The sequence below is a fragment of the Lotus japonicus genome, chromosome 3 (genome assembly GCF_012489685.1).
Source record: "Lotus japonicus ecotype B-129 chromosome 3, LjGifu_v1.2".
Classification (NCBI taxonomy): domain Eukaryota; kingdom Viridiplantae; phylum Streptophyta; class Magnoliopsida; order Fabales; family Fabaceae; genus Lotus; species Lotus japonicus.
The window spans coordinates 90,422,476-90,443,460 of NC_080043.1; the positions used below are offsets into that span (position 1 = coordinate 90,422,476).

General features: G+C 40.0%; 2 protein-coding genes across 2 annotated transcripts; one reads left to right on the plus strand and one right to left on the minus strand.

The window, feature by feature from the left end:
* The first annotated feature begins 6,553 nt into the window (after positions 1–6,553).
* Positions 6,554–7,836, plus strand: LOC130742990 (probable CCR4-associated factor 1 homolog 11). Its single transcript, XM_057595099.1, has one exon. The coding sequence runs from the start codon at positions 6,775–6,777 to the stop codon at positions 7,732–7,734; it is 960 nt and encodes a 319-aa protein (XP_057451082.1). The 5' UTR covers positions 6,554–6,774; the 3' UTR covers positions 7,735–7,836.
* Positions 7,837–18,506: 10,670 nt separating this feature from the next.
* On the minus strand, positions 18,507–19,814 carry LOC130742992 (uncharacterized). Its single transcript, XM_057595102.1, has 2 exons — positions 19,027–19,814; positions 18,507–18,716 (listed from the first exon to the last, which is right to left on the minus strand). Exons 1-2 carry the CDS (start codon positions 19,358–19,360, stop codon positions 18,610–18,612), a joined length of 441 nt encoding a protein of 146 aa, XP_057451085.1. The 5' UTR covers positions 19,361–19,814; the 3' UTR covers positions 18,507–18,609.
* Positions 19,815–20,985: the final 1,171 nt, after the last annotated feature.

Below are 20,985 nucleotides of genomic sequence, written 5' to 3' on the forward strand. Positions count from 1 at the left end.
AGTTGATAATGCACCCTACTAGGTTTGATATACCCAAATTTCTCAACGTGAATGATCAATAGCCAAAACGTGTCTGGGTCTCCCTACCAGTACGGAAACAATCTGAGATAGGATGGGTGTAAAAGTTGTGACTATCCATGACAAATATCTGGGTCTCCCTACTGTTATTGGACATTCAAAGAAGGCAATCTTAGGTGTGTCCTTTCTCCCCTTTTTTATTTTAAATGAAACTTTATATGAGGACTCAATTTTTTTCTGTGTGATTCTTTTTTATTTATGCTAACTTTTTTAACTATGCAAACTTGAGATTTGTTTCTCCACCTCACCTACTTCTTCAGCAAAAATGAGTATGTGTTTAGTTGCTTTGCTTGCATTTCATAACATTTTTAATGCTGACAATACTATAAAAGGATGAGAGGTTTTGTTTAAGATGATTTGGGGGTTTTTTGTGTGCCTTTAGTTTATATATTAAAGGTTTCATTTTTGCAATGGTTGAAATGTGAAATAGGAAGAGAAATGATGAGAGGTTTTGCTTCAAGTGCTTTAATGTATATATTAAAGTTTTCATTTTTGCAATGGTTGAGATGTGAGATATGGAGGACAAAGACATTTTATACAGCCCCTAGCCACCTTACGTGTCTTAATGTCTGGTAAACATCTTAATCTACACGAGTTGTATTATAATGGCAAAGACATTTTCAAGAATTAAAGATTTTCTTATAACATTGTGGATGATATTTGTTGAATGGTTGGGTGCTCTAGGTACGACCTCCACGTTAAGGCTTCCGAAAGAGGAAAGGTGGTCGAGAAGAGAAAGATGATACATTTGATTGTGCTAGAATGAGTTCTCATGCCAAAGGTATTCCCGCCAATATAGAGTATATACAAATTATATCCCGTTTTCTGACGTTAAAAAATGGAAGATGTGACCCTTAAATGCTACGTCAGCATCCGGGAAGGGGGATTTGAACCTAAAACATTTTTCTGTTAAAACATACAATTTACGAAATCGATTCACTTAATGCATATGGATTCAATTTCCTAGTAGAATGATATTTACGGGTGAAACTTGAGTAATTGGACTCCTTTATTGAGAAAATATAGGCGGTATGGTGAGCTGGTCCCTCCTTGATCAGAAACATGTGAATGATCATCTTAGCTTTCCTCAAGTTTGTGATCTTTCTGAAACTTCTAGTATTAGTTAACTGCAATATTGGTCTTCTCTTCCGTTTTTCTTCTATTACTTTTAGTAGCGGTTACTAGCCGTTGCCCAACTCTAGCAATGCCTTGTATAGCACCGTGTGCTGAACCGCTACCCTAGATTTTAACCACTACCCAATGCCTTTTTTGTAGTAGTGATACTTTTTAATTTTTTGTCTCCCACATATGACAACTCTACACAAAATCAAATAGGTTTCTAAATTGGGTCAATAGTGACTTATATGGCAGTAATGGATGTATTTAACATTTGGAGAATGTCTTGAGAAAAGGGTTGATTAGCCTATGAGTGAATTAAATTAAGTAATTTAAAAGTGTAGTGCAACATTAAGTAAAATAAAAACCAGTAAGTGAGTTAAATTAAGTGATGTATGAGAAAACTTTTTCAAACAATAAAGGGCAATTAGGGAAATAACTTCACCAGCTGGAAAATTACGTTGAGGTCCGAAACTACAATTTTGTTAGAAAGTGGCTGCATAACTGCTTTCGTCTCGCACCGGAACCAGACACAGACCACTGTCAACGCTACTCAAGTACTCAACTCGTCCTTCTACTACTCTCTCTCTCTCTCTCAACTCTTCATTCCACTACTCTCGCTCTCAACATGCTTTCTCTTTCTCAAACGTCCTCGCTCTCTCTGCTGAAGCAAGAGGTAATGGTTTTCTTCGCTGTTGTCACGTTTGATTCGAGTACCATTGCTTCATACTAGGTTCATTTCATTTGTATTTGCACATTCTCTAGTGTTGCCGTTAATTTCATAGTGAATCCTCAGTTTCTTTCCGATTTCTTGAAACTCTGTTTTTGTGTGTTCTTCAATCTTGCAATAGTTTCTGTAAATTTGATTAGTTGTACCGAATCTGTGCGAGGATTTATTTTCGAATCTGAATATGGATACACATTGATTATTAGGTTTCTAAAAATGTTCTCATGCTTGTTTTTTCTTCATTTCTCCTCGTCATTGTCACGTTGGATTCGAGTATCTATTGCTTCATAGTTAGCTTCATTTCATTTGTATTTGCACATTCTCTAACATCTAACATCTGCTAGTGTTATCATCAATAGATTTCTTGAATCCTCATTTTCTTTGCAATTTCTTGGATGCTATGTTTTTTCATTTTCTTCGCAATTGTTTCGATTAGCATTAGCAGAGAAAGGGGGAAGACATCTTCACTGCAAGGAATTGTGAACCATTACAACTTTATAGGTTGATTAAGCCTTAATGGATGTAGTTTTTAAAGCCTTAATAGAGATTCTCAACTGCAATGGTAGTAAACAGTTGATAATGCACCCTACTAGGTTTGATATACCCAAATTTCTCTACGCGAATGATCAATAGCAGACATCTCATGGATGGTCCCTTTCACGATCTGTTTACATTTCTAAACTTGAAACTCATGTTGTTTCTCAAAATAAACAATTCGGTAGGTTAGAAATGGCTATTTAAAAGTTAAAATACACGTCTAAAACAAAACAATTGTCTAAGATTTAAAAGTTAGAAATGACTATTTAAAAGTTAGAAATGAACAATGTTTTTTGTCGGTAGTTAGAAATGGGATGACTATTTAAAAGTTAGAAATGAAATAAAATGAGATGAATATTCTAAGATTTGTAAATAAAAAAAATTGAAAAACATGTCAAAACCTATACAAAAAATTAGAAAAGAAATGAGTATTTTTTCTCGCCATATCTTGAAAGCATTGTTTACTATCCAACTTCTAATTTATGTCTATTTATATTTTATCGTCATCATATTTTATGCACTCATAATATATTGTTTGTTCAATAAAATACAATTTTTATTTTCATCATGATAGTATCATGTTTGTTAAAGTATTGATTATTATTGTGTTAGTCATGGTAAAAAGAAATACTCTAATGATGAACTTCAACATAAAATGGAATAAAAAATGAGTAAAGTTACTCTTGAATTACAGTCTAAAGTAGAATATGAATAAGAGATTAAATAATACACACAAGAAGCACATTGCGCAATATTTTGACCAAAAAAATTAAATTTATTTAATTAGATAGTGTATATGGTGTCCCTAATGCTACAAGGGGAACTTCAACTCCGCAATCGCAAAGAATCCTCAATTGCTTAGACATGTCGCCTTCCAGATCTAGAACAGGCAGAAGAACCTTCACTAAATCCCCCGTAACCTTCGAACCCAAGGAGCTACAACGGTTGAAGACGCTTCTTCCTCTTTCCCTTACCCTTTCACGCGAGTTGTAGAAGGTTTTCTACCTTCAATGTTGCGACTCTGTTTTATACGAGAAAAGGGGGAAGAAGATGACTGTTGCAGGTCACATGCTCCTCATGTGCCTCACTTTGTCGTCCACGTCACGAGTATAAGCCACCTCAGCCTCTTTCCGTTAGTAATTTGACAGAATGACTAACGTTGCTCACGAGGTGTTAAGTGAGTAGGGGTGGAAATAGGCCAGGCGGCTCGTTAGGGGCCTATGGCTCGGCTCGTTTGAGGCTCGGCCCGGCTTGGCTCGTTTACTAAAAAGGTCAGGCTTAGGCTTTTTAAAAGGCTTGTTTAACTAAAAAGGCCAGGCCCAACCAATTTTAAAAGCCTATTTGGCCAGATAGGTCGGCCTACTTATATATTATATCATTAATAATATAAATATAATATAATTATATATAAATTTTTTTAAACTGATGTATACTTTAGTATAAAAGAAAACCCTAAGTCCATGTCCTAACCTAGACTAGAAACGTTCCAGACATATTCAGCATAGCACATCCTCAGCCGCACAGGACGCAGGCTGCAGCCAGTCGCCACTGTTGATCTACCGCTGCCAAGTCCACCTCTCTTGCAATGATATAGGTTTAGTTTTTTAAATGCAATGATACAAGTTTTTTTATTTGAAAAGAAAGTGTAATGACATATAAAAATGCTTATTAGTCCGCCAGCCTAATGACCTTCTTTTGATACAATTGTCTGTTAAGTTAGGAGTTTAAGAAGGCTTGTAGGCCAGGCCAGACTTTATAAAAGGCCAGGCCAAGCCATAAAATTTGGTCTATTGATAGGCCACAGGCCAGGTTTGGGCCACCAAAAGAGAATGCAGGTCAGGCCTAGGCCACGCAAAGCTTGGCTCGGCTCGGCCTATTTCCACCCCTATAAGTGAGGGACAATATTTATAACTAAATTGGGTGAGGACCAAAATCGTGGCTTTTGTAAATGTTAGGGATCAAAGTTGCAATTAAGCCTTAATGAATAACAATAATTATAACTACAACATATCACCTACTAATTTAACCACTCATCACTTCTTAGTATTTCTCTTCTCTCTTTAGAAAACCAACTTTCACTTTTAATTGCATTTTTCAAGTTTTATCTTTTCAAGGGATGCACATAAAGAAGGTAGTTTGCTGAACATATTATTCTTTTCAACGTAAATCTCTCTCATATTATAGGGGTATTTTGGTCAAAATATTTACCTTTTAAACTGTGTGTAAAACCTTAAACTACAATAGTTTTGGAACAGATGACGTATTAAATTAGTTTTTCCTCAGGTTCGAACCCTTCATCCTAGACCCTTCACCCTTTATCCCACCGAATCCTTATATCGAATTTGACCCTTACACATATGAGATTACGTAATACGAATCCATATCCTGCAAGAAGAAATATGAAATCCACATAAATAACATGGTGCACTGCGAAGATATGTGTTGTGAGACTCGGGTTACAACATACTTACGGCGTTACGGGAAAAGAAATGATTCCATTTTTTAAGAAGTTAATATTTAAAAGTGTATTTTAATATGATTTGAAATTTGTAGTAAAAAAAGTCAATTAGAGAATTTCTTCTATTTTTCTAATTAAGGGAAAAATAACAGCTATATTTGCAGGCTGATTTGAGGAATTCTTGTAGTAGAGAATTGACTAAAAATACAATAGCAAAAATTGTAGGAAAATCTCTTCAAACAGTAGCATTCATATGACTAACTTCAAGTTTGTAGGAAACTGATAGGTTTCTTTTTTCTTTCAAATTTAGTGTATACTTTATTGCTATTGTTTATTTCAATTTATCAAATTGAAAAGTGTATATATAGTTTATTTTAGAGTATATTTTATTTTAGTTTTGTTGTTGAAATTATATATTTTATCATATTTTTGATAAATAATTTCTACAATGTGATAAGTTAAAGTAGATGTTTAAAACTGTGGGAATCATCACAATGGGAAAAAGGGTAAAACACTAGTAAATTATACACCAAATTAAATCTTTCATTAAAAATTTTAAAACATTAGATGTATGTGTTTTTTCACATTTAATATAATCACAATACAACGGTACATGTCGCCAGAAAGTAACTTTGTCTACATCAAATTAAAGCTTGAACGGAAAAATGAATGGTGTGGTGGTGGCCACCTAGCTCTTTGATTTGGAGATAACTTGATACCATATGAGAGTAATTTGTGATTGCGAGAAAAGTGAGAAGAGGTCTCCTCTGGGCGAAAGATTGAACACTTATGAAAGTTGCATAATACAATCATGGCCGGTACAAGTCAATGTGGCTCAAGCAAAGATTTTAGACAGCAAAAAATAAAAATAAAATTTGGTAAGTAAAAAAACTTGTTATTTATGTGATAAGTTCAATAGTCTTTTTGTAAAGGATGTTTCAAATAAAAATCAATGGCCCGGTTCAAAAAACCAAGCCTAATAGTCTCATGAAAAAAAAAGAAAAAAATAATCAATTTCACGTTTAAGTAAAAATATCACACCTTAAATTTTGTTTAGGCTTCATTTAGTGTTAAACCGAATCTACATACAATCAAATTACATCTATAATAATCAGAAAGTAGTATGTATTATTTAAGCATGGGTGTTCTACTATCCACAACATTAGTATATAGGTATTTAAATTTCAAACACTAGCGAGAACACTGATAAACCAAGTCACAAACATTATTAGATATAATTACAGATTACAAACGGTACCGGGTCACTATGTATTTTGGTGTGTGCCTTAAACAAAAGTCATTTAAGCTATAACAAGATCTAACAAAAAAACCAACTACTATGAGAAAACTCTAACAAAAAATCATAACACTGAAAAAAAAACCCAACAAAGAAAAGTCTTTTTTATGAAAGAATATAAAATATTTTTCGGTTACACTAAGATTAATAGAGAAAATCACGTTCAAAAATAAATTATTACAGAAAAGATTTATCTCAGATATTTAGATATTTAGGTTGAGATTTTTTTCAATTATACTTTATTCATATTTATATTTATATATGATAATAATAACTGAACTATTAATAAAACTAAATGACATTCATTAAAAATATTATCAAATCTATTTTTTTTAGCGAATCTGAAATATTTTAGCAACGAAATCAAATCTTTTTTTCCAAATCAATCAGTTTGATTAAATGAAGTAATTTAAAACTAATTAAACTATAAATTCACTTTATGAAATCCAGTTTATCAAATGAAACCCTCACTCAACGTCTTTCTTGTTCATCTCTCTCGACTAGACTGAAACTGAAGAAGTGAAGTGAGTGAACTGAAGATAATCAATTTCACATTCAACCATGAACTCCATCCCAAAACCCAAACTGAAGCCGGTGATCATTCGAGAAGTGTGGGCCTTCAACTTAGAAGCTGAATTCCAACTCATCCGCGGCCTCATCCATCGCTACCCTTTCATCTCCATGGATACTGAGTTCCCCGGCGTCATCTTCAAGCCCGCTGAACCCCACAACCACCGCAACCTCCGCCCCACTGATACCTACCGTTTCATCAAGGCCAACGTTGACGTGCTCAACCTCATTCAAGTTGGTCTCACCCTCTCCGACGCCGTCGGCAACCTCCCCGACCTCGGCACCGACGACTGCACGTTCATCTGGCAGTTCAACTTCCGCGACTTCAACGTCACCCGCGACGCCCACGCTCCTGACTCCGTCGCCCTGCTCCGCAGCCAGGGGATTGACTTCGCACGCAACGCTTCCGCCGGCGTTGATTCGGCCCGATTCGCTCGTTTGATGATGTGGTCCGGGCTTCTCCGCAACAATGCTGTGAGCTGGCTCACTTTCCACTCAGCGTATGATTTCGCGTACTTGATCAAGATTCTGACTCGCCGGAGCCTTCCGGTTCGACTGGAGGATTTCTTGAGGGTCGTGAGGGTGTTTTTCGGAGACAAGGTTTATGATATCAAGCATTTGGTGAAATTCTGCGATTCTCTCTACGGCGGTCTTGATAGGATTGGGCAGATTCTCAAAGTGGATCGAGTGGCTGGAAAATCACATCAAGCTGGTTCTGATAGTTTGCATACAATGCAAGTGTTTCAGAAGATCAAGGACGTTTATTTTGACAACGATGGCTATAAGAAACACGTCAACGTCTTGTACGGGTTAGAGTTAGAATTCAATCCTAGTTTGAATCACTTGTTTCCTTCACCCAACCAAACTTGTTCGAGTCGGGTAGTGCCACTTTACTACATCCCCACACGCTCAAATATGATGCCTCTATTCAAATATGTACAATTTGGCTAATTGATCTATGTTAATACGAGTTAAATGATTTTTGTATCTTTTAGATTTTTTTATAGTAACGTTACTGCAATGTGTTTGTTTGTTTATCACTACAGTTAAGTGTTCTAATCTCTAACCCATACGATCATAATTTCTCTAAGAATAAGAAAAAATAAGAATTTTTGAGATGGAGAATCTAAAAGAGAAATAATTATGAGGAAAAATGTGAACGAAACACTACTGCCTTTCATGCCTTCTGCTCAATTTGTTCAAACTAATGTATTTTGTTAGCAATTTTGAGTTCATTTTGTCTTAAACTTTCTTCAGGAAAACTGTTTTGGTCAAGAATTCTTCCAATCACAACTCCTCTGCCATTTTATTTTTTTTGGTTTGTTAACTTACCAAACTGGTCTCAGAAGTTCATATAATCAGGGACTCAGTTGATTAAGTAACAGTTATGTTCCTTAAAGTTTATATTTATGAAGTGCAATGCGTGTTTAAGTCACAGTTATGTTCCTTACCAGTAGTTCAAGGGCAATATTTACCTTGGCAATAGTTCTGGACTGAGCGGGGCATACACAAAACTCATGCCCGCCCAAAGGTGAAGACAGCCCCGGCGGGAATCATTGACGCAGTTAATATCTTTACCTTCCCTTAGGGGGACCCACGAGCCAGCTGGAAGATTCTTCTCGATTTGTCTTATATGTATAGGAATTTGGGCCCTGGTTGTCAGGCCCAAATATAGGAAAGGTCCATATCTCGACCACCCCCCTCTATAAAAGGGGAGGTCATCCACTTGTACGAAACCAACTTTTCAGCATTAATGAGAATATTCCTTTTATGGTAGTTTTGCTATTTTAGTGCTCTGCTAGGGTTTACTTTTTGTCTTTCTCTTACGTAAGCTTGCCCTAGTACAGAACATTGGCGCCGTCTGTGGCTCTGACTTAGCTCTTCCGGTGACAGAAGGAGGAATTGCGAGCCATGGAGACTCGTTCATGCGGCGTGGGTCGACGCGATCATCGCCGGCGCGGTGGTGGTCGACACGGCGGTCGCGGCGGCGGACGAAACAACAACCGTCCCGTACTGGACGAGCAAGAGCAGGAAGCTTCCTCGGAGGGGGTCCACTCAGTGGCGCCGTCGCCAGCGTCATTGGTGAATGCAGCTCCGGGAAGACCTTCAGATCTGATCGCTAAATCAGATCCAGGTGTTCGGCGGCGTTCAACGCCGCCTGACTATGTGAACTTGGAAGATCTTAAAACCACTGCTCCACGGAGAGCGCAAGAGGCAGTGACAGGTATCACGCCTGCGGCTTTGCAACAAATGTTAGATACCTTACAGAAGGTGCAGTCCCAAAACGAGCAGTTGCAAGCCCAAGTTGAGTATCTCACTCAGCGGCAGGATTTTAAGCAAGAACAACGCCTGGAGGCGGAGGATGTAGTTGAATTTCAACCTTTTGTTCCAGCCATCACTAGGGTGGACATTCCAAAGCACCTGCAAACCATGGCATTAGACGCCTTTTCGGGCGAATCTGATCCTATGGAGCACCTTAGATATTTCAATACCAAAATGGTGATCGGCGGGGCGACGGATGCGGTAAAATGTCGATTATTGCCTTCCACGTTCAAAGGCATGGCGATGCAGTGGTTCATTCGACAACCGCCCTTCTCCATTGATAATTTCACTGATCTGTCCACTAAGTTTCTGACTCAATTTTCCGCCAATAAAACCACAAAAGCAACAATGTTTGATCTTATCAGCATACATCAGCAACCAGGCGAGAAATTAAAAACCTACATGGCACGCTTCAGCAAGATGGCGGTGCAGTTGGAGGAGGAAAATCCAGATGTCTGTTTGGCGTCATTCAAAAATGGCCTTCGGGCGGGAGATTTGAATAGAGACTTAACAAGGCGACCGGCGAAGGATATGATGGATCTTCGCGCTCGTGTTCAAGAGTTCATATTGATCGAGCAAGATGATCAGAAGAAACAAGAAAGAGAGGAAGGACGCAAGCAGTCTCAATCTGGCGGTGTTTCACAGGACAAATCCAAGGCGGGGAAGGAAACCAGGGTAGCGCAAACCCCCCGTGTACCAAGACCGGGACCATACCAAAACTCTAAACCTGGCTTTCAAAATACATGGCACAGAAATTCACAAGGTCCCACTGCTGCCACAGCTGGTCAGCCTGGTGCTTCGCCAACGCCAGTCCCACTTACTAAGTTGAATGCACCCTTAAGTACCATTTTAAGGGCAGTTGGGCAGACCAACGTTGTGCAGTACCCACCACCCCCACGGCGGCCGCCAGCTAACGTGGACACCAATAGGTGGTGCGAGTACCACAAGGCGTTGGGGCATACGACAGATAATTGTTGGAATTTAAGGCGGGAAATTGATCGTTTGATTAAAGCTGGCCATTTGGCAAACTTTGTTAAAGACACAGCAACGCCGGAGGTAGCTAAGATCACTCAGGAGGACAAAGGTAAAGGTAAAGAGATAGTTGAAGAGTTGGGCGATCCTGTTGGGGAATGCCCATCTATTGCAGGAGGATTTGGCGGGGGTGCAATTTCAAGTAGGGCTAGAAAACGCTACGTGGCGACAGTACATTCAGTACAGGAGTCGAACGAAGGCGAGTGTTGGGTGAATCATTCCCCTATTATATTTACCCCTCAGGATTTCGCGAATGTGATTCCCCATGACAACGATCCAATTGTGGTAACAATTAGGGTTAACAATTATGTGACAAAGAAAGTATTCTTAGACCAGGGATCTTCGGCGGATATCATCTATGGAGACGCCTTTGATCGCCTGGGACTAAAGGAATCAGATTTGAAACCATACAAGGGAACCTTGGTGGGATTCACAGGGGACCGTGTCAGTGTGCGGGGATACGTGGAAATTCCGACTGCCTTTGGAGAAGGAGAGTTTGTCAAGAAATTTCAAGTAAAGTACTTAGTATTGGCGTGTAGAGCCAATTACAATGTACTCTTGGGGCGAGACACCCTCAACAAGGTCTGCGCGGTCATCTCAACTGCTCATTTAACTGTTAAATATCCCGCCTGCAACGGGAAGGTCGGGATATTGCGTGTAGACCAGAATGCAGCAAGGGAATGCTATTTAAGAAGCGTGGCGCTCTATGGGCGAAAGGCCGCCAAGGAGAGCCATCGAATTACAGAAATCTTCCCACAAGAAGGATTTAGCTTGGACCCAAGGGACGAGGCTGATGATTCTCGCCCACAACCTCTGGAAGAAACCAAGCAGGTGCAAGTCAAGGACAAGTTTCTAAAGATTGGCAGTGGTTTGACAACAGAACAAGAGGACAGACTAATCACCCTTCTGGGTGATAATCTAGATCTCTTCGCATGGACCATCAATGATGTACCAGGGATTGACCCCAAGGTGATCACTCACAAACTAGCCATACGACCAGGGGCGACCCCAGTCATCCAACCAAGGCGAAGAATGAGTGAAGAAAAGCACAAGGCTGTACAATTAGAGACTGAAAAATTAATCAAGGCCCGCTTCATCCGTGAGGTACAGTACCCAACGTGGCTCGCCAATGTTGTGATGGTCAAGAAGGCCAATGGGAAATGGCGAATGTGCACGGACTACACAAGCTTGAACAAAGTGTGTCCCAAAGATTCGTACCCACTTCCCAATGTCGATAAGCTTGTGGATGGAGCTTCAGGGAATGAACTTTTAAGTCTCATGGACGCTTATTCGGGCTATAATCAGATTATGATGCATCCCTCGGATGGGATGAGGAAAGTACAGCATTTATGACCAATCAGGCGAACTATTGTTACAAGACAATGCATTTTGGTTTGAAGAATGCAGGAGCTACGTACCAACGGCTCATGGACAAAATTTTTTCAAAACAAGTAGGCAGGAATATGGAGGTGTATGTGGACGACATGATTGTAAAGTCCGCCAGGGCTAGTGATCATGGTGGCGACCTCAAAGAAGCGTTTGATCAGTTAAGAACATATCAAATGAAGTTGAATCCTGAGAAGTGTTTTTTTGGGATCCAAGGAGGAAATTTCTTGGGATTTATGTTAACATCAAGAGGAATAGAAGTGAACCCTGATAAGGGAAGGGCGATCTTGGAGATGAAAAGCCCAACAAGTGTAAAGGAGGTTCAGCGTTTGACAGGGCGAATGGCCGCCTTGTCACGTTTCTTGCCAATGGCGGGTGACAAAGCGGCCCCGTTCTTCACATGTTTAAAAAAGAATTCAAAGTTTCAGTGGACAGAGGAATGCGAACAAGCTTTTACCAAATTGAAAGAAACATTGGCCACATTACCGGTACTCTCCAAGCCAACACCAGGCGTTCCATTAGTGCTCTATTTAGCGGTTACTGACAAGGCGGTAAGTACGGTGTTGCTCCAAGAAGAAGGAAAAGAGCAGAAAGTTATATATTTCGTGAGCCATACTTTACAGGGGGCAGAGTTGCGGTACCAAAAAATTGAAAAGGCGGCTTTGGCGATTCTGAAAACTGCAATGCGCCTCAGGCCTTACTTCCAAAGTTTCCAAGTCAAAGTCAAAACTGATGTTCCCTTAAGGCAAGTACTTCAGAAGCCTGATTTATCAGGGCGATTGGTTAGCTGGTCAGTTGAGTTATCAGAATATGACATACAATATGAGCCAAGGGGCCAAGTCACTGTCCAAAGTTTAATTGACTTCGTGGCGGAATTAACACCCACTGAAGGTGAGAAGACTCAAGGAGAATGGGTCCTGTCTGTGGATGGGTCCTCTAATAACACTGGAAGTGGGGCGGGAATAACAATTGAAAGTCCAGATAAAATGATCATTGAACAGTCTCTCAAGTTCGAGTTCAAGGCGAGCAATAATCAATCTGAGTACGAGGCTCTGATTGCCGGCTTAAGGTTGGCCATTGAGTTGGGAGTCCAGAAGTTATTTATCAAAGGAGATTCGCAGTTAGTGGTTAAACAAGTGAAAGGCGAGTACCAGGTGAAGGATCCGCAACTGTCCAAATATTTGGAAGTGGTGCGCAGATTGATGATGGAGGTCAAAGAAATCAAAATAGAACATGTCCCGAGGGGACAAAATGAGAGGGCTGATGTGTTGGCGAAGTTGGCAAGCACAGGGAGATTGGGCAACTACCAAACAGTCATTCAAGAAACCCTGCCTCGCCCGAGCATTGATTTGGTAGAAATAAATTTGAAAGCTGTAAAGTCAGTCAGTGAGGGCGAGCTACCTTGGATGGAATCGATTAAGACCTTCTTAGAGAACCCACCAAAGGAGGATGATTTGAACACGAGAACAAAACGCAGGGAAGCCAGTTTCTACACACTGGTGGATGGTGAGTTGTATCGGCGGGGAATCATGTCTCCTATGCTCAAATGTGTCGATACCAAGGACGCCCTCGGAATAATGGCGGAAGTCCACGAAGGTGTGTGTTCTAGTCATATTGGCGGGCGATCCTTGGCAATAAAAGTGATAAGGGCTGGATTCTATTGGCCAACAATGAAGAAGGATTGTTTGGAGTATGTTTAGAAATGTGAAAAATGTCAAGTCTTTTCTGACTTACACAAGGCTCCACCAGAAGAATTAACAACCATGATGGCGCCTTGGCCGTTCGCCATGTGGGGGACTGATATCTTAGGACCATTCCCTGTAGCGAAGGCACAAATGAAGTACATCATCGTGGCGGTTGATTACTTCACTAAGTGGATAGAAGCCGAGGCGGTGGCGACTATCACAGCCGCCAAGGTCAGGAACTTCCTGTGGCGAAGGATTGTTTGTAGATTTGGGGTCCCCATGGTGTTAGTAATGGATAATGGAACCCAATTCACAAGTAGTGTTACCCGGGAATTTTGTGCAGAAATGGGAATCGAGATGCGATTTGCCTCTGTAGAACATCCACAAACCAATGGGCAGGCTGAGTCGGCTAACAAGGTTATCCTGAAAGGTTTAAAAAAGAAACTGGATGAAGCAAAAGGGCATTGGGCGGAGGAACTACCAGGCGTTCTTTGGGCATACAACACCACGGAACAGTCAAGCACAAAGGAAACCCCGTATCGTTTAACATATGGAACTGACGCCATGCTCCCAGTGGAAATAGAAAACCAAAGTTGGCGAGTGGCTCGGTTTAATGAGAATGACAACGGGGAAAATCTGATAGCAAATCTGATTATGTTGCCAGAAGAACAACGGGAGGCACACATAAGAAACGAGGCGGGGAAAGTGAAGGTCGCAAGAAAATTCTCAACAAAAGTCGTGCCAAGAAAAATGAGGGTGGGAGATTTGGTGCTCCGAAAAAACACAATACCTGATAAGCACAACAAGCTTTCGCCCAATTGGGGTGGGCCTTACAGGATTATATGCGACGTTGGAGGAGGAGCTTATAAGTTGGAACAACTAAGCGGTCAAAAGGTTCCACGAACATGGAACGCCTCTCATCTAAAGCAGTATTTTAGTTAAAAGAAACAACAAAGGTGAATGAAGCCGCACTCTTTTTTCCTTTCTTTGTAAGAGGTTTTTAATGAGGCGGCATGTATAAAGAATGAAGAGACAATTGTTCCCATGTATGAGTATGAAAAAGAAATGAAGATTATTTCAACAGAAGTTACTTTTTAATTTATATTACGAGTTTATGCAAAGTAAATCGTATCAAGGTATATAATACCGCGAATAAACCTTTCGGAATAAGAAAGTATCGCCATCAAATATTACAAGCCTTGGCAATTCTAGTGGCCACTAGAAACCAAGCCTCGTCGAAGAATCGACTAAGGTATTTAACCTAAGTAACAACGAAAGTTAGTAACAACTCAAGGTAACAACGAATGAACTTAAAATAGTCTTCATTAAAGTAAAGTGATAAGAGGGGCGAAGCCCATACGATTTAAAACAACAAAACAAAAAGGGCAAGGCCCAAATCTGAAAATACAAACTTAAACAAAATAAAAACAGAATAGCTTCAAGGCAGGTTCTCGTTGTTGGCGTCGTTTCCCTGGCTTGTCCCAGCTTGAGGGTCTTCCTTCTCTTGATCCTCATTTTTGTTCTGCTCATTCCCATCCTCGCCATTTTCTCCTTCTTCAGGCTCACTTTCATCATTAAATTGAGGAAGGAGGTCGAGGCTGATGTCATCATCGCCAACCACTTGACCATCCTTGATCTCCTTCATATAGCCAATGCGGGAAAGATCAAAGCCTGGCTCAACCACACTTATTTGCTCTTTGGCCGCCAAAAAGCCCTGAGCAAATTGGAGAGAAGCACGCCCCAAGATGGAAGCAGTCAGGCGTTCGTACTTCTTCTCCAGCCTTTGACACTTGGCCTGAACAGCAGTGTGTTTGTTGTTAATGGTTTCCTTCAGGGACTTGGTCTTTTGAAGAAGCAGGTCCGAAGCCGCCAAGTCCTCAGTTAACTTAGCGCATTTCTCCTCAGCAGATTTCAGCTTCTTGTTGGCAGTTTCAGCATCAGCCTTCGCTCGTTCATAGGCAGCCTTATAATCAGCCGCCTTCTTTTCAAAACGATTCTTGGCTGATCCCAACTCCTTTACGCACTGGGCCATTCCCGCCACAGTGCTGGCAGCAGAGAGCGCATGGTAGATCGCCAGAGAAGCAATGTTGGGGGGACCTTGACCGGAAACATCCTTGTGAATCCGGTTGTCAAAAGTACGGGTCATGAATTCCAGCCCATTAAAGTGAGGATCCGACAAGCTCAGCAAGGGGGGTGGAGCCTCGCCACCAATGGCTGAGCTCGGACCAGCTGGGTTGAAGGGGGTTTGTGGGCGGTTGATCAGCGCGCTTGGATCTTGTTGAGGGGGCGGGACATTGTCATGTCCCTTCTTTTTCTCAGCCAGATGACCTTTGGGATCAAGAGTTGACTGGTGGAGAGTTTTACCAGCAGCGCCCGAAGTTTTTTGACGCTTAGGGTCCCTGACGTTGTCAGAGCCCGAAGTACCTTCATTCTTCTTCTTTTGTGCAATTTCGGCGGCTCTCTGCTTCGCCGCCGCAGCAGACTGGGCGAGGTATTCCTTCATCTTGATGGGGTTTGCATCAACTTTGCTTTTTCCCATCGTAGCTGCACAGAAAGCACCAATTAGACGAGACACAGGACAACAAGGAAAACAAGTTATGAGCAAAGATTATAAACTTACTAAAAAATTGATTTAAAGTGCCGGATTTCGACGCCTCAATCAAGTCGTGGCCAGAGATTACTGGCAATGTGCGAAGATAATCGGCGATGGCCTGCTCAGATTCATCTAAGGCGTCGTATGAAACTGATATTTTACGGCGAGGGTTTTTTGTCCAGTAAAAGGGGAAGAGAGGGTTATTATTGGAATCTCGAAATAAGTTTTTTATTTCAGGTGATTCCATAACTTTGAAGTATTTTTTCTGCCACACTTTGTAATGACTTTTAAGGGCGGCGAATCGGCTCATGTTCTTGCGAGCCAAAAGAGGAACCCACTTGATAGAAGTAGGTTTTGTGGTGACTGTCTTATAGAAAATGAAAAACAAGGGATAGGTGGGAGTGCAACTCAAATGTTCACAAAGAATTTCAAAGCAGCGTATGAAACCCCAGGCGTTGGGTTGAAGTTGACAAGGCGCCACGTTCAAAAAGGAAAGAATGTGACATATAAAGGGCGAGAAAGGGAGTTTGATATTCAAATCTAAGAAGAAATAACCATAAACAAAAAAGAAATTGGGCGATTCATCAGCAGGCTCCTTGCGTAAAATAACGCAATCATCCTCGCCACATGGAAGAACATTTAACAGATGATCTTCGTTATTAGAGGTGGCGGGATTTATCTTGGTAAACCCTTGGGAAGATATTCGAAGCGAATTGATGCTCCCAATACTGCCCCAGATGGAACGCAAAAGACACTTATCTTCAACCAAATGCACGTTGGAGCGCCATTCGGGTGAAGACAAGTCTCCATTGGAGGAGAGAATGGAGTCTACGGAACCGGCGGGACCGGAATCCTCGTAGGTAGAAGGCGAGGAATGAATTTCAATAACAGTGGGGGCAGAAACTTCCCCCTCCGTAGAAGGTGAAGAGAGTTCTAAGGAGGAAAGGCTGAAATTTTGGGTAGACATACTGGGAAATTTCATAAAAAATAATAAAAATAAAAAGAAGAAGATGAACAGATGAAGAAAGAAACAGAAGATGAACAGATGCAGAAAGAGAAAGAAGAAGATGAACAGTGCTAAGAAAGAAGAGGAAGGACTCACCGGAGGACGAAGTAGAGGATTGAGTAAAGAGGATGTCGGCTATGGGAGAGCACCGCGCAATGACGACGGCCGGAGGTTCGCCGGAGATTCAAAGAAAAGAAGATGAAAGTTGCAGAGAGAGTTTGAGGGAAAGGGTTTCCAGAAAAGTAAAAAAGTGAAAAGTGAAAAGGGTTTTTATAGAAGGAAAAAGAGAAGAGAGAGAACGAGTGGGAAAGATCGTGTATAGTCGTGGGATTTGAAATTCGAAAAGGTAGGAAGCGAAAAGACATTACTCCTCGAGACGCACAACTGAAAATCGCATTTATAACAAATGATGACGAAATCCCGGAAAACAAGGATACGAGTGTCAGTTGAAAAGACGTGATTGACGGTTATGATTAATGACGACATATCTTTGTAACAACGAAAGCGAAATGGCGATGTAACAACGAAAATAAAATGGCGATGTAACAAAGATGTGGCGAAAAATGGCGGTATACTGACACGTCACAAAGCAAACGGTAAAAACGGGCGACAAAGTTGCATAGTAAAGACATTTTGACCCAAGTTACTTGAGCCTCATATCTTGGGGGCATGTGGACTGGGCGGGGCATACACAAAACTCATGCCCGCCCAAAGGTGAAGACAGCCCCGGCGGGAATCATTGACGCAGTTAATATCTTTACCTTCCCTTAGGGGGACCCACGAGCCAGCTGGAAGATTCTTCTCGATTTGTCTTATATGTATAGGAATTTGGGCCCTGGTTGTCAGGCCCAAATATAGGAAAGGTCCATATCTCGACCACCCCCCTCTATAAAAGGGGAGGTCATCCACTTGTACGAAACCAACTTTTCAACATTAATGAGAATATTCCTTTTATGGTAGTTTTGCTATTTTAGTGCTCTGCTAGGGTTTACTTTTTGTCTTTCTCTTACGTAAGCTTGCCCTAGTACAGAACAAGTTGCTTTTGGTTTTGGTTTATTTTGTTCTATTTTATGTCCCTAGTCATTGTTGCTGTGATATATCAGAGTTCAATTTATCTTCAATATAATTGGGGCTTATTGTTAATTATAAAATTGTATTGTCAATGGATAATTTTTTTTTTGGGAAACCAGATACGAACTTGTTTGTCGCTTAGAAATTATATTTGGTTATATCTAATGTAATGTAATTCAATGTTACGATGGAGGCTTTAACAGATGCACCATTTCTATGGTTATTAGTAAATTGTAGAATCAGTTCTTTTTCATTTTATTTCCCATCTTGCTACATATGAATGGAACAACTTCAGTCGTGAAGAGTGATTTAAAATTTCACTCAAGGCTTAGTTTCATGTAGGAAAATTTTGCTTGCAAGGTGCAAAGCTGGTTTAAAAGCTACACTTTATATCTATGAAGTATATTATGCAGTTGTTGATAAACGGTTACAGCAACAACAAAAGTCTTATTCCATTTATTGGATCTCCCAAAATCAGTACCCTCAGTCAAAAATCAAATTTTTCTGGTGAACAATTACAACTACTAATTTGATTTAAGACTTTTTTCTATACCTCATGTTTAGTACTTATTTTACCAACTTACCATACATTCTGGGCAGGATTAAGTTCAGTTTTATGCAAATTACATTGAACAAATGAGATTCAACTATTATAAATAATTAGATACTAGATGCATATATAGAAAAATGTGTAGAAATTACTCTAACCTAAAAATTCAGTCCTTTTTGCTTTAGACATGCATGAATAAGGCTGCTGAACCAATGAAAGAAAAAAGCAGGGAGTAAAAAACACCACCAGTGAGTTTTATGGACCCAGTCTTGGAGATGACCTTGTCTGCTGCAAAAGCATATCAGATTTCTCTAGTCAGAGCCACCAAACAATTTCATATTTTCTTCATTAAAAAAGGCAAACTCAGTGCTACAAAGCTCCCGCTATACATTATAATCCACTCAGGGAGAGGCCGGACTCACTTTGTGGTATACAGTTTTACTTTGCAGTTTTGCAAGAGGCTAATTCTACGGCTCAAACCTATTGCTGCTAAGTCGCATGGCAGCAATTAGCCATTGCGCAGAGACTCGCCCTCTTATAACTTAAAACAAATGGAAGTAAACACTTGCTGCTTAAAGATCAAATTAAGGGTACTTACTGCACTCTTTTGGATGGCATAAACACTTCAACCCAGCACCACAACTTCCATTAGAGTTTTCACACCCTTTGCAAATATCTGGCGCTGGAATGTCGAAAGTTATCCTCATTCCCACTTTATATCTTTCATCATCTCCACCATCTGATGAGTTTCTATGAACCCAGCTGTAGTGAGAGCAGTTCCAGTGTTCAGGATGAAAATCCTTTTCAACTTTTCTCAGATCTTCAACAACTAAACATGAATAAGGATGTTTCTCTTTCTCATGGTCTTGAGTTTTAGAAGATGATGAAACAGCATCTCCACATTTATACAAGTCTCTGCAAAGATCTTGCATAAATGGAGAAATGGGTTCTCTTCTTCTTAAGCAATTGAAGAAGCATATTGAAGAGAAGAAGAACAAGATGAGTGAGTGATTGTTAATAATCTAACATTATAATCAACTGAAGAAACATGGAAAAGGCCAAGGGATGTTCTGAAGTACAGATTCTGAGATCTGCACAGGGTGATGTTAGCTAATAGAGAAGGTGTAGAAGAAGAATTTGAATTCAAGAAAGGTGTTTGTTGAGTTCTGATATTCTCACAGTAGTTTGTCTGATTATGATGAGGAGTAGAAGAGACTAATATGACATTGAATATGAGTAAAGATTGAAGAAAATTGAGTTTCTTGAACAAATTCATGTTCATCACTTTCCTCTACTATGGCAAAAAATGTTCGCTCGATTGTTTGAATATTCTAGCCTTCTTTCTAGATCATACTGGATAATAGGACTTATTAGATCATGGAAAAAAAATATTACTCTTATGAACTAGAGAAACACTCCTTCTAAATTGCTTTAATTTCCAAGTTGGCCCCATGCCTGAGTTAATGGCTTTCATTTTCCTTCCTTTTTCTTTTGTCACTATAAAAAGGTCACATTGCTTTGAGGAATCTTTGGTACTTTTACTGCAAAATTCATATTTTCTATATGTTTTTCTGTCCACGTGAAGTAGAAATTGAGGCCATTCTTCAAGAAATGTTAATTATTTCCAATCAGTCACCATGTTTTGCATGATTCAATGTCTTTAATCGTCTATAATCATTCCATGCCCTCCTAAAGTAGCTTTGGTTTTTTGGCTTTACTAGGCAAGGCAAATGATGTTCCTAATTCATCCATGGTTTATAAAGGTCTTGACCACAGTTGTTTATTGTAATTTTGAATAGTTTAATGTATCAATCAGAAAACCAAAATGTGGAAGATGCAGAAAAGTAATTAAAATCAGAAAAGTAAAGGGAAAAGCATCACTATTTTGAAAGAAAGAAAGCTTATATTTTCATACCATTCAAAGGATGACATGACATGCTGAATCCAAGAGATATTCTTCTCTAACTCTTGCATGAGCTCTTCAACTCTTCAACTGCCACTCCATCCTTGAAAGAAAGAAAACTCATACATTAGCATGTTTAGACCAACTTCTCTTTCTTCATGACGAATTCGGCTAAATGCGAAAGTCCAAACATCATTTCCGATTTTCATTACATACAGGTGAGGCAGATATATATTAAAGGGGTTGAGAACAATGGATTTTGAAATTTGAGTTGTTTTTTAGGTACGCTTGACGAAAGAAAAAAAGGATCAAGAAATCAAATGGAGGTTGTGTATATTTGGTTCTTTGATAAGGGACGTCCACCGTGCTTTGTCAGGATAACAAAACGTTGAAATGAAAGAACACAATCGATCACTATCTTCGTTAGCACTATACTATAATTATAATGCCGGAAATGCTACAACATTTTTATCTATTGGGCAGGTGCCACATCTTTGGACTTCTATTTTACTACTGAGTACTGACTTACTGAGTGTAATTAAATGCTACAACATTTTTAGTTAGACTCACAGTATTTCTGGTTTGCCAAGAATGTATGTAGGGAACGTGTGGTTCAAGTGTTAAATGACTGAATAAACATCTGGTTGTTGAAAA